Below are 12416 nucleotides of genomic sequence, written 5' to 3' on the forward strand. Positions count from 1 at the left end.
AACCCCAAAATAAAAACAGTGTTATTGTATTTTCTGTATCTTACTATATTGAATCCCCAAAATAAAAACAGTGTAATTGTATTTTCTGTATCTTACTATATTAAAACCCCAAAATAAAAACAGTGTTATTGTATTTTCTGTATCTTGCTATATTGAAACTCCAAAATAAAAACAGTGTTATTGTATTTTCTGTGTCTTACTATTTTGAAACCCCATAATAAAAACAGTGTTATTGTATTTTCTGTATCTTACTATATTGAAACCCCAAAATAAAAACAGTGTTATTGTATTTTCTGTATCTTACTATATTGAAACCTCAAAATAAAAACAGTGTTATTGTATTTCCTGTGTCTTACTAGTTTGAAACCCCATAATAAAAACAGTGTAATTGTATTTCCTGTGTCTTACTATTTTGAAACCCCATAATAAAAACAGTATTATTGTATTTCCTGTGTCTTACTATATTGAAACCCCAAAATAAAAACAGTGTTATTGTATTTCCTGTGTCTTACAATATTAAACCCCAAAATAAAAACAGTGTTATTGTATTTTATGTATCTTACTATATTAAAACCCCAAAATAAAAACAGTGTTATTGTATTTTCTGTATCTTGCTATATTGAAACTCCAAAATAAAAACAGTGTTATTGTATTTTCTGTGTCTTACTATATTGAAACCCCAAAATAAAAACAGTATTATTGTATTTCCTGTGTCTTACTATATTGAAACCCCAAAATAAAAACAGTGTTATTGTATTTTATGTATCTTACTATATTGAAACCCCAAAATAAAAACAGTGTTATTGTATTTCCTGTGTCTTACTATATTAAACCCCAAAATAAAAACAGTGTTATTGTATTTTCTGTATCTTGCTATATTGAAACTCCAAAATAAAAACAGTGTTATTGTATTTTCTGTGTCTTACTATTTTGAAACCCCATAATAAAAACAGTGTTATTGTATTTTCTGTATCTTACTATATTGAAACCCCAAAATAAAAACAGTGTTATTGTATTTTCTGTATCTTACTATATTGAAACCTCAAAATAAAAACAGTGTTATTGTATTTTCTGTGTCTTACTATTTTGAAACCCCATAATAAAAACAGTGCTATTGTATTTTCTGTATCTTACTATATAAAAACCCCCAAATAAAAACAGAGTAATTGTCACGTTTCTGACCTTATTTCCTTTGTTTTGTCTTTATTTAGTTGGTCAGGGCGTGAGTTGGGTGGGCAGTCTATGTTTGTATTTCTATGTTTTCTATTTCTCTGTTTGGCCTGATATGGTTCTCAATCAGAGGCAGGTGTTTTGTGTTGTCTCTGATTGGGAACCATATTTAGGTAGCCTGTTTTGTGTTGGGTTTTGTGGGTGGTTGTTTTCAGTCTTTGTGTGTCTGCACCAGATAGAACTGTTTCGGTTGTCACTTTTTGTTGTTTTGTATTTTGAGTGTTCACCTTTATTAAAGTAAGATGAACAATTACCACGCTGCGCATCGGTCCTCCGATCCTTCTAACTTATCCTCCTCAGACGAGGAAGACGACAGCCGTTACAATCATCCCCAGTAGAAAACTCCATCTCTACAACCTGTTTATCCTCACTATCATCCCCAGTAGAAAACTCCATCTCTACATCCTGTTTATCCTCACTATCATCCCCAGTAGAAAACTCCTCCATCTCTGCATCCTGTTTATCCTCACTATCATCCCCAGTAGAAAACTCCATCTCTATGTCCTGTTTATCCTCACTATCATCAACCGTAGAAAACTCCATCTCTACATCCTGTTTATCCTCACTATCATCCCCAGTAGAAAACTCCATCTCTATGTCCTGTTTATCCTCACTATCATCAACCGTAGAAAACTCCATCTCTACATCCTGTTTATCCTCACTATCATCCCCAGTAGAAAACTCCTCCATCTCTGCATCCTGTTTATCCTCACTATCACCCCCAGTAGAATACTCCTCCATCTCTACATCCTGTTTATCCTCACTATCATCCCCAGTAGAAAACTCCATCTCTATGTCCTGTTTATCCTCACTATCATCCTCAGTAGAAAACTCCATCTCTACATCCTGTTTATCCTCACTATCATCCCCAGTAGAAAACTCCATCTCTACATCCTGTTTATCCTCACTATCATCCCCAGTAGAAAACTACTCCATCTCTACATCCTGTTTATCCTCACTATCATCCCCAGTAGAAAACTCCTCCATCTCTACATCCTGTTTATCCTCACTATCATCCCCAGTAGAAAACTACTCCATCTCTACATCCTGTTTATCCTCACTATCTGTAAAGGTTTTCTTCCAGGGGTGAAGGAGAGGACCAAAATGCAGCGTAGCCAGTGCTCAACATGTTTAATAAACAATAACCATGAACACTTAACAAATAACAAAATAACAAACCGTGAAAACCGAGACAGTCCTATCTGGTGCAGAACAAACACTGAGACAGGAAACAAACACCCACAAAATCCCAACACAAAACAAGCCTCCTATATATGAGTCTCAATCAGAGACAACGACTACCATCTGTCTCTGATTGAGAACCCACACTAGGCTGACATAGAAACAGACAAACTAGACACACAACATAGAATTCCCACCCAGCTCACGTCCTGACCAACTAAACACATACAAAACAACAGAAAACAGGTCAGGAACGTGACAGAACCCCCCCCTCAAGGTGCGAACTCCGGGCGCACCCCTAAAACTCAAGGGGAGGGTCTGGGTGGGCATCTGTCCGCGGTGGCGGCTCCGGCGGTGGACGAGGGCACCACTCCACCATTGTCTTTGTCCACCTCCTTAGCGTCCCTTGAGTGGCGACCCTCGCCCCCGACCATGGTCCAGGAACCTTCACCAACTCCCCTCTACAATAGAGGAGACAACTCAGGACGGAGAGGTAGTTCAGGACAAAGAGGTAGTTCAGGACAAAGAGGTAGCTCAGGACAGAGAGGTAGCCCAGGACAGAGAGGTAGCTCAGGACAGAGGGACAACTCCGGACTAGTGGCAGCTCCGGACTGAGTGGCAGCTCCGGACTGAGTGGCAGCTCCGGACTGAGTGGCAGCTCCGGACTGAGTGGCAGCTCATGACTGAGTGGCAGCTCATGACTGGAGGGCAGCTCATGACTGGAGGGCAGCTCATGACTGGAGGGCAGCTCATGACTGGAGGGCAGCTCATGACTGGAGGGCAGCTCATGACTGGAGGGCAGCTCATGACTGTAGGGCAGCTCATGACTGTAGGGCAGCTCTGGCAGCTCCTGACTGGCTGGCATCTCTGGCAGCTCCTGACTGGCTGGCGTCTCTGGCAGCTCCTGACTGGCTGGCGGCTCTGGCAGCTCCTGACTGGCTGGCGGCTCTGGCAGCTCCTGACTGGCTGGCGTCTCTGGCAGCTCCTGACTGGCGGGCTTACCGTGGAGTGAGAGGGCGTCGTACTGGTCAGACACCGTGTTATGCGGTGAAGCGCACGGTGTCCCCAGTACGCGTGCTTAGCCCAGTGCGGGCTATTCCACCTTGCCGCACTGGGAGGGCTAGGTTGGGCATCGAGCCGGATGTCATGAAGCCGGCCCAACGTATCTGGCCTCCAGTACGTCTCCTCGGGCCGGCGTACATGGCACCAGCCTTACAGGTGGTGTCCCCGGTTCGCCTGCATAGCCCAGTGCGGGCTATTCCACCTCGCCGCACTGGCAGGGCTACGGGGACCACTCAACCTGGTAAGGTTGGGGAGGCTTGGTGCTCAAGAGCGCGTGTCCTCCTTCACGGTCCGGCATATCCGGCGCCACCTTCCCACCCCAGCTCAGTACCACCAATGCCTACTCCACGCACCAGGCTTCCAGTGCGTTTCCAGAGCCCTGTTCCTCCTCCACGCACTCTCCCTATGGTGCGTGTCTCCAGCTCAGTGCCTCCAGTTCCGGTACCACGCACCAGGCCTACTGTGCGCCTCAGCAGGTCAGAGTCGGCCGTCTGCCCAACGCCGCCTGCACTGCTCGTCTGTCCAGCGCCGTCTGAACTGTCTGCCTGCCCAGCACCATCTGAGCCATCCGTCTGCCCAGCGCCGTCTGAGCCATCCGTCTGCCCAGCGCCGTCTGAGCCATCCGTCTGCCCAGCGCCGTCTGAGCCATCCGTCTGCCCAGCGCCATCTGAGCCATCCGTCTGCCCAGCGCCATCTGAGCCATCCGTCTGCCACGAGCCTTCAGAGCCGCCCGTCTGTCCCGAGCCATTAGAGCCGTCCGTCAGTCAGGAGCCGCTAGAGCCGTCCGTCAGTCAGGAGCTGCCAGAGACGCCAGCCAGTCAGGAGCTGCCAGCCAGTCAGGAGCTGCCAGAGACGCCAGCCAGTCAGGAGCTGCCAGAGACGCCAGCCAGTCAGGAGCTGCCAGAGACGCCAGCCAGTCAGGAGCTGCCAGATCCGCCAGCCAGTCAGGAGCTGCCAGATCCGCCAGCCAGTCAGGAGCTGCCAGAACTGCCCTCCAGTCATGAGCTGCCCTCCAGTCATGAGCTGCCCTCCAGTCATGAGCTGCCCTCCAGTCATGAGCTGCCCTCCAGTCATGAGCTGCCCTCCAGTCATGAGCTGCCCTACAGTCATGAGCTGCCCTCCAGTCATGAGCTGCCCTCCAGTCATGAGCTGCCCTCCAGTCATGAGCTGCCCTCCAGTCATGAGCTGCCCTACAGTCATGAGCTGCCCTACAGTCATGAGCTGCCCTACAGTCATGAGCTGCCCTACAGTCATGAGCTGCCACTCAGTCCGGAGCTGCCACTCAGTCCGGAGCTGCCACTCAGTCCGGAGCTGCCCCTTATCCTGGTGCTGCCCCTTATCCTGGTGCTGCCCCTTATCCTGGTGCTGCCCCTTATCCTGGTGCTGCCCCTCAGTCAACTGCTACCCCTCAGTCTGTTACTGCCTTTTGGAATAGCGGGATTGACATGGAGGGTGAATATTGGGAGGAGGCCACGGAAGCGGGGGTTGACTATGGTGGGGTGGGGACCACGACCAGCGCCAGAGCCGCCACCGTGGACAGACGCCCACCCAGACCCTCCCCTAGACTTTGTGCTGGTGCGCCCGGAGTTCGCACCTTAAGGGGGGGGTTCTGTCACGTTCCTGACCTGTTTTCCTTTGTTATGTATTTGTTTTAGTTGGTCAGGGCGTGAATTGGGTGGGTTGGTCTAGGTTTCTATTTCTATGTGGGGTTTTGTGTTCGGCCTGGTATGATTCTCAATCAGAGACAGGTGTGTGTCGTTTGTCTCTGATTGAGAGTCATACTAAGGCAGCCAGGGTTTCACTGGTGGTTTGTGGGTGTTTGTTCCTGTGTCAGCGTTTGGGCCACACAGGACTGTTGCAGGTTAGTCACGTTTGTTGTTTTGTTAATTTGTAGTGTTTGTTGGTTTGCCATTAAAACATGAATACCTACTACTCCGCATCTTGGTCCGATCCATGCTCCTCCTCGTCTGAGGAGGAGAACGACATTGTCAGCCGTTACACTATCATCCCCAGTAGAAAACTCCATCTCTACATCCTGTTTATCCTCACTATCATCCCCAGTAGAAAACTACTCCATCTCTACATCCTGTTTATCCTCACTATCATCCCCAGTAGAAAACTCCATCTCTACATCCTGTTTATCCTCACTATCATCAACTGTAGAAAACTCCATCTCTACATCCTGTTTATCCTCACTATCATCCCCAGTAGAAAACTCCATCTCTATGTCCTGTTTATCCTCACTATCATCCTCAGTAGAAAACTCCATCTCTACATCCTGTTTATCCTCACTATCATCCCCAGTAGAAAACTCCATCTCTATGTCCTGTTTATCCTCACTATCATCAACCGTAGAAAACTCCATCTCTACATCCTGTTTATCCTCACTATCATCCCCAGTAGAAAACTCCATCTCTATGTCCTGTTTATCCTCACTATCATCCTCAGTAGAAAACTCCATCTCTACATCCTGTTTATCCTCATTATCATCCCCAGTAGAAAACTCCATCTCTATGTCCTGTTTATCCTCACTATCATCCCCAGTAGAAAACTCCATCTCTACATCCTGTTTATCCTCACTATCATCCCCAGTAGAAAACTCCTCCATCTCTACACCCTGTTTATCCTCACTATCATCCCCAGTAGAAAACTCCTCCATCTCTACATCCTGTTTATCCTCACTATCATCCCCAGTAGAAAACTCCTCCATCTCTACAACCTGTTTATCCTCACTATCATCCCCAGTAGAAAACTCCATCTCTATGTCCTGTTTATCCTCACTATCATCAACCATAGAAAACTCCATCTCTACATCCTGTTTATCCTCACTATCATCCCCAGTAGAAAACTCCTCCATCTCTACATCCTGTTTATCCTCACTATCATCCCCAGTAGAAAACTCCATCTCTACATCCTGTTTATCCTCACTATCATCCCCAGTAGAAAACACCTCCATCTCTACATCCTGTTTATCCTCACTATCATCCCCAGTAGAAAACTCCATCTCTACACCCTGTTTATCCTCACTATCATCCCCAGTAGAAAACTCCTCCATCTCTACATCCTGTTTATCCTCACTATCATCCCCAGTAGAAAACTCCATCTCTACATCCTGTTTATCCTCACTATCATCCCCAGTAGAAAACTCCTCCATCTCTACATCCTGTTTATCCTCACTATCATCCCCAGTAGAAAACTCCTCCATCTCTACATCCTGTTTATCCTCACTATCATCCCCAGTAGAAAACTCCTCCATCTCTACACCCTGTTTATCCTCACTATCATCCCCAGTAGAAAACACCTCCATCTCTACATCCTGTTTATCCTCACTATCATCCCCAGTAGAAAACTCCATCTCTACATCCTGTTTATCCTCACTATCATCCCCAGTAGAAAACTCCTCCATCTCTACATCCTGTTTATCCTCACTATCATCCCCAGTAGAAAACTCCTCCATCTCTACATCCTGTTTATCCTCACTATCATCCCCAGTAGAAAACACCTCCATCTCTACATCCTGTTTATCCTCACTATCATCCCCAGTAGAAAACTCCATCTCTACATCCTGTTTATCCTCACTATCATCCTCAGTAGAAAACTCCATCTCTACATCCTGTTTATCCTCACTATCATCCCCAGTAGAAAACTCCATCTATTCAACCTGTTTATCCTCACTATCATCCCCAGTAGAAAACTCCTCCATCTCTACACCCTGTTTATCCTCACTATCATCCCCAGTAGAAAACTCCTCCATCTCTACATCCTGTTTATCCTCACTATCATCCCCAGTAGAAAACTCCTCCATCTCTACACCCTGTTTATCCTCACTATCATCCCCAGTAGAAAACTCCTCCATCTCTACACCCTGTTTATCCTCACTATCATCCCCAGTAGAAAACTCCTCCATCTCTACACCCTGTTTATCCTCACTATCATCCCCAGTAGAAAACTCCTCCATCTCTACACCCTGTTTATCCTCACTATCATCCCCAGTAGAAAACACCTCCATCTCTACATCCTGTTTATCCTCACTATCATCCCCAGTAGAAAACTCCATCTCTACATCCTGTTTATCCTCACTATCATCCTCAGTAGAAAACTCCATCTCTACATCCTGTTTATCCTCACTATCATCCCCAGTAGAAAACTCCATCTATTCAACCTGTTTATCCTCACTATCATCCCCAGTAGAAAACTCCTCCATCTCTACACCCTGTTTATCCTCACTATCATCCCCAGTAGAAAACTCCTCCATCTCTACATCCTGTTTATCCTCACTATCATCCCCAGTAGAAAACTCCTCCATCTCTACACCCTGTTTATCCTCACTATCATCCCCAGTAGAAAACTCCTCCATCTCTACACCCTGTTTATCCTCACTATCATCCCCAGTAGAAAACTCCTCCATCTCTACATCCTGTTTATCCTCACTATCATCCCCAGTAGAAAACTCCTCCATCTCTACATCCTGTTTATCCTCACTATCATCCCCAGTAGAAAACTCCTCCATCTCTACATCCTGTTTATCCTCACTATCATCCCCAGTAGAAAACTCCTCCATCTCTACATCCTGTTTATCCTCACTATCATCCCCAGTAGAAAACTCCTCCATCTCTACACCCTGTTTATCCTCACTATCATCCCCAGTAGAAAACTCCTCCATCTCTACATCCTGTTTATCCTCACTATCATCCCCAGTAGAAAACTCCTCCATCTCTACATCCTGTTTATCCTCACTATCATCCCCAGTAGAAAACTCCTCCATCTCTACACCCTGTTTATCCTCACTATCATCCCCAGTAGAAAACTCCTCCATCTCTACATCCTGTTTATCCTCACTATCATCCCCAGTAGAAAACTCCTCCATCTCTACACCCTGTTTATCCTCACTATCATCCCCAGTAGAAAACTCCTCCATCTCTACATCCTGTTTATCCTCACTATCATCCCCAGTAGAAAACTCCTCCATCTCTACACCCTGTTTATCCTCACTATCATCCCCAGTAGAAAACTCCATCTCTACATCCTGTTTATAAATACCCGAAAAATCGCTATATACTGATATAAACTGATATAACTCGGTTTAAAATAACAACATTATGATGTCTTTAACACCTATATCGAATAAAAACAGAGCCGGATATATCTATGGGCTATAACCGGAGCTTTCTAGAGCGACATGCCGAGGTCCTTCTTGCGTCATGGCGAAAAGGAGAAAGAGGGTACACCAGGTTGCCAGCCTATTTATAGGCCTTCAGATCTGCCTAGCGACTCCATTTCAATTCTCACTATTCGCTGACATCCAGGGGAAGGCGTATGCAGTGCATCTCAACCAATAGAAGACAGACAAATTAATAAACCGACCTCAGAACAGCTTACAGATTTCAGCATTCTCACATCCTCATAGGAAAATTGCTCCAACTCCTGTTCTGTTTTACTCACAGATATAATTCAAACGGTTTTAGAAACTAGAGAGTGTTTTCTATCCAAAAGTAATAATAATATGAATATTGTACAAGCAAGAATTGAGTACGAGGCAGTTTAATTTGGGAACGAAATTATTACAAAGTGCAAACAGCACCCCCTATTGAGAAAAAGTTAAGCGGCAGCTCTACCCTTCAGCTCAGTGCGGATGTTGCCTGTAATCCATGGCTTCTGGTTGGCGTAGTCATTGTGGGGACGATGTCGTCGATGGACTTATTGATGAAGCCATTGACTGATGTCGTCTACTCCTCAATGCCATCGGAAGACATATTCCAGTCTGGGCTAGAAAAACAGTCCTGTAGCTTAGCATCTGTTTCATCTGACCACTTTTTTATTGACCGAGACACTGGTGCTTCCTGCTTTAGTTTTTGCTTGTAAGCAGGAATCAGGAGGATAGAATTATGGTCAGATTTGCCAAATGGAGGGCGAGGGAGAGCTTTGTACACGTCTCTGTGAGTGGAGTAAAGTTGGTCTAGAGTTTTTTTCCCTCTGGTTGCACATTTAACATGCTGGTAGAAATGAGGTAAAACGGAGTTTAAGTTTAAGTTTCCCTGCATTAAAGTCCCCGGCCACTACGAGCGCCGCCTCTGGATGAGCGTCTTCCTGTTTGCTTATGGCCATATACAGCTCATTGAGTGCGGTCTTAGTGCCAGCATTGGTTTGTGGTGGTAAATAGACAGCTACCAAGAATATAGATGAAAATTCTCTTGGTAAATAGTGTGGTCTACAGCTTATCATGAGATACTCTACCTCAGGTGAGCAAAACCTTGAGAGCTTCTTAGATTGCGTGCACCAACTGTTGTTTACAAATATACATAGACCCTCACCCCTTGTCTTACCAGAGACGGCTGTCACAACTTCCGCCGAAGTTGGTCCCTCTCCTTGTTCGGGCGGCGTTCGACGGTCGACGTCACCGACCTTCTAGCCATCGCCGATCCACTTTTCATTTTCCATTGGTTTTGTCTTGTCTTCCATTACACCTGGTTCCAATTCCATGTCCCCCCCCCCCATGTCCTTGTCCGTAATTGTTTCTTGTAATGCTTGTGCACGGTATGCTGGTTATTATCGGATTTTGTTTGACCCATTTCATGTATTGTTCTGTTGACGGTGGTTTATGTTTACTTCTTAGCGCTAGGGGTCAGATTTTTTTTTAAATAATGTTCCCAAGGTAAACGAACTATTTCTCATGCCCAGATCGTAGAATATGCATATAATTTACAGATTGGGATAGAAAACACTCCAAAGTTTCCAAAACTGTCAAAATATTGTCTGTGAGTATAACAAAACTGATTTTGCAGGCGAAAACCTGAGGAAATCTAACCCGGAAGTGATTTCTTTTGATAAAAATCTGTGTTTCATTGCCTGCCTATCCTCCATTTAAAGGGGTATCAACCAGATTCCTTTTCCAATGGCTTCCTCAGGCTATGACCAGGCTTTAGACATAGTTTCAGGCTTTTATTTTGAAAAATGAGCAAGAATTTTCAAAACTAGTCAGGTGTCCTTTGAATAGTTCCTGCGCGCAAGAGGGGTAGCCTGACATTTTCTTTCTCTCTTTCATTGAATAGGTTACGGTCCGGTTGAAATATTATCGATTATGTATGTTAAAAACAACCTGAGGATTGATTATAAAAAACATTTGACATGTTTCTACGAACATTACGGATAGTTTTTGGAATTTTCATCGAACGGAACGAGGCTTTGGTTTTCTGAACATAACGCGCAACCCAAATGGCGTTTTTTTGTTATAAAACTAATATTTATCGAACAAAAATAACATTTATTGTGTAACTGGGAGTGTCGTGATTGCAAACATCCGAAGATTATCAAAGGTAAGCGATTAATTTTATTGCTTTTCTAACTTTCGTGACCATGCTAATTTGGGGCTACCTGTTCTAGCATTAATTGATACACTCACAAAAGCTTGGATTGCTTTCGCTGTAAAGCATATTTTCAAAATCTGACACGATAGGTGGATTACCCAAAAGCTAAGCTGTGTTTTGGTATATTTCACTTGTGATTGCATGATTATAAATATTTTTTGTAATATTTTTGAATCTGATACTTTTGGGAATTTTCTTCTGCTTTTCAGGACCGGAACGAGGCTGTGGTTTTCTGAACATAACGCGCAACCCAAATGGCATTTTTTTGTTATAAAACTAATATTTATCGAACAAAAATAACATTTATTGTGTAACTGGGAGTGTCGTGAGTGCAAACATCCGAAGATTATCAAAGGTAAGCGATTCATTTTATTGCTTTTCTGACTTTCGTGACCATGTTAATTTGGGGCTAGCTGTTCTAGCATTGATTGATACACTCACAAACTGGATTAACAACAAGCTAAGCTGTGTTTTGGTATATTTAACTTGTGATTCCATGATTATAAATATTTTTAGTAATATTTTTGAATTTGGCGCCCTGCAATTCAGCGGTTGTTTAGGAAAATGATCCCGCTAAAGGGATCTGTGCGCAGAGAAGTTAAATGACACCGTTTTAAATCAGTTTTCGCTCTCCTGCGCCTGACTTCTCTGCCGCCAGTACGCACCTCATTACAACGGCTGTTCTATCCTGCCGAAAAAGTGCAAAACACGCAACATTTATGTCGTTGTTCAGCCACGACTCTTTGAAACATAACAGTTGAACACTTCCAGTTGAAGCTCGCATCCGCTACAAGACCATGGTGCTTGCCTACGGAGCTGTGAGGGGAACGGCACCTCCGTACCTTCAGGCTCTGATCAGGCCCTACACCCAAACAAGGGCACTGCGTTCATCCACCTCTGGCCTGCTCGCCTCCCTACCTCTGAGGAAGTACAGTTCCCGCTCAGCCCAGTCAAAACTGTTCGCTGCTCTGGCACCCCAATGGTGGAACAAACTCCCTCACGACGCCAGGTCAGCGGAGTCAATCACCACCTTCCGGAGACACCTGAAACCCCACCTCTTTAAGGAATACCTAGGATAGGATAAAGTAATCCTTCTAACCCCCCCCCCCCCCCTTAAAAGAGTTAGATGCACTATTGTAAAGTGGTTGTTCCACTGGATATCATAAGGTGAATGCACCAATTTGTAAGTCGCTCTGGATAAGAGCGTCTGCTAAATGACTTAAATGTAAATGTAAATATAACATATTACAGTTTTTAATGTCCCGTTGGCAGGATATACGTGCTCGTAGTTCATCTATTTTTGTTATCCGGTGATTGTATGTTGGCTAATAGAACCGATGGTAAAGGCAGATTACCCACTCGCCGTCGGATCCTTATAAAGCAGACAGACCTACGCCCCCAATATCTCCATCTCTTTCTCCTGCAAATGACAGGGATGAGGGCCTTGTCGGATGTCTGGAGTAAATCCTCCACCTCCGATTCGTTATAGAAAAAATCTTCCAGTACGTTGTGAATAATCGCTGTCCTGATATCTAGAAGCTATTTTCGGTCATAAGAGACGATTGCTGAAACATTATG

At 44.7% G+C, this 12416-nt stretch overlaps 1 protein-coding gene across 1 annotated transcript; it reads right to left on the bottom strand.

Moving 5' to 3' along the window:
• Window positions 1-7627: 7627 nt before the first annotated feature.
• LOC120033935 (HIV Tat-specific factor 1 homolog) lies at window positions 7628-8491 on the bottom strand. The gene has a single exon (XM_038980339.1). It carries the CDS (start codon window positions 8489-8491, stop codon window positions 7628-7630), a length of 864 nt encoding a protein of 287 aa, XP_038836267.1.
• Window positions 8492-12416: the final 3925 nt, after the last annotated feature.

This window comes from Salvelinus namaycush, chromosome 41 (assembly GCF_016432855.1).
Source record: "Salvelinus namaycush isolate Seneca chromosome 41, SaNama_1.0, whole genome shotgun sequence".
Lineage (NCBI taxonomy): Eukaryota > Metazoa > Chordata > Actinopteri > Salmoniformes > Salmonidae > Salvelinus > Salvelinus namaycush.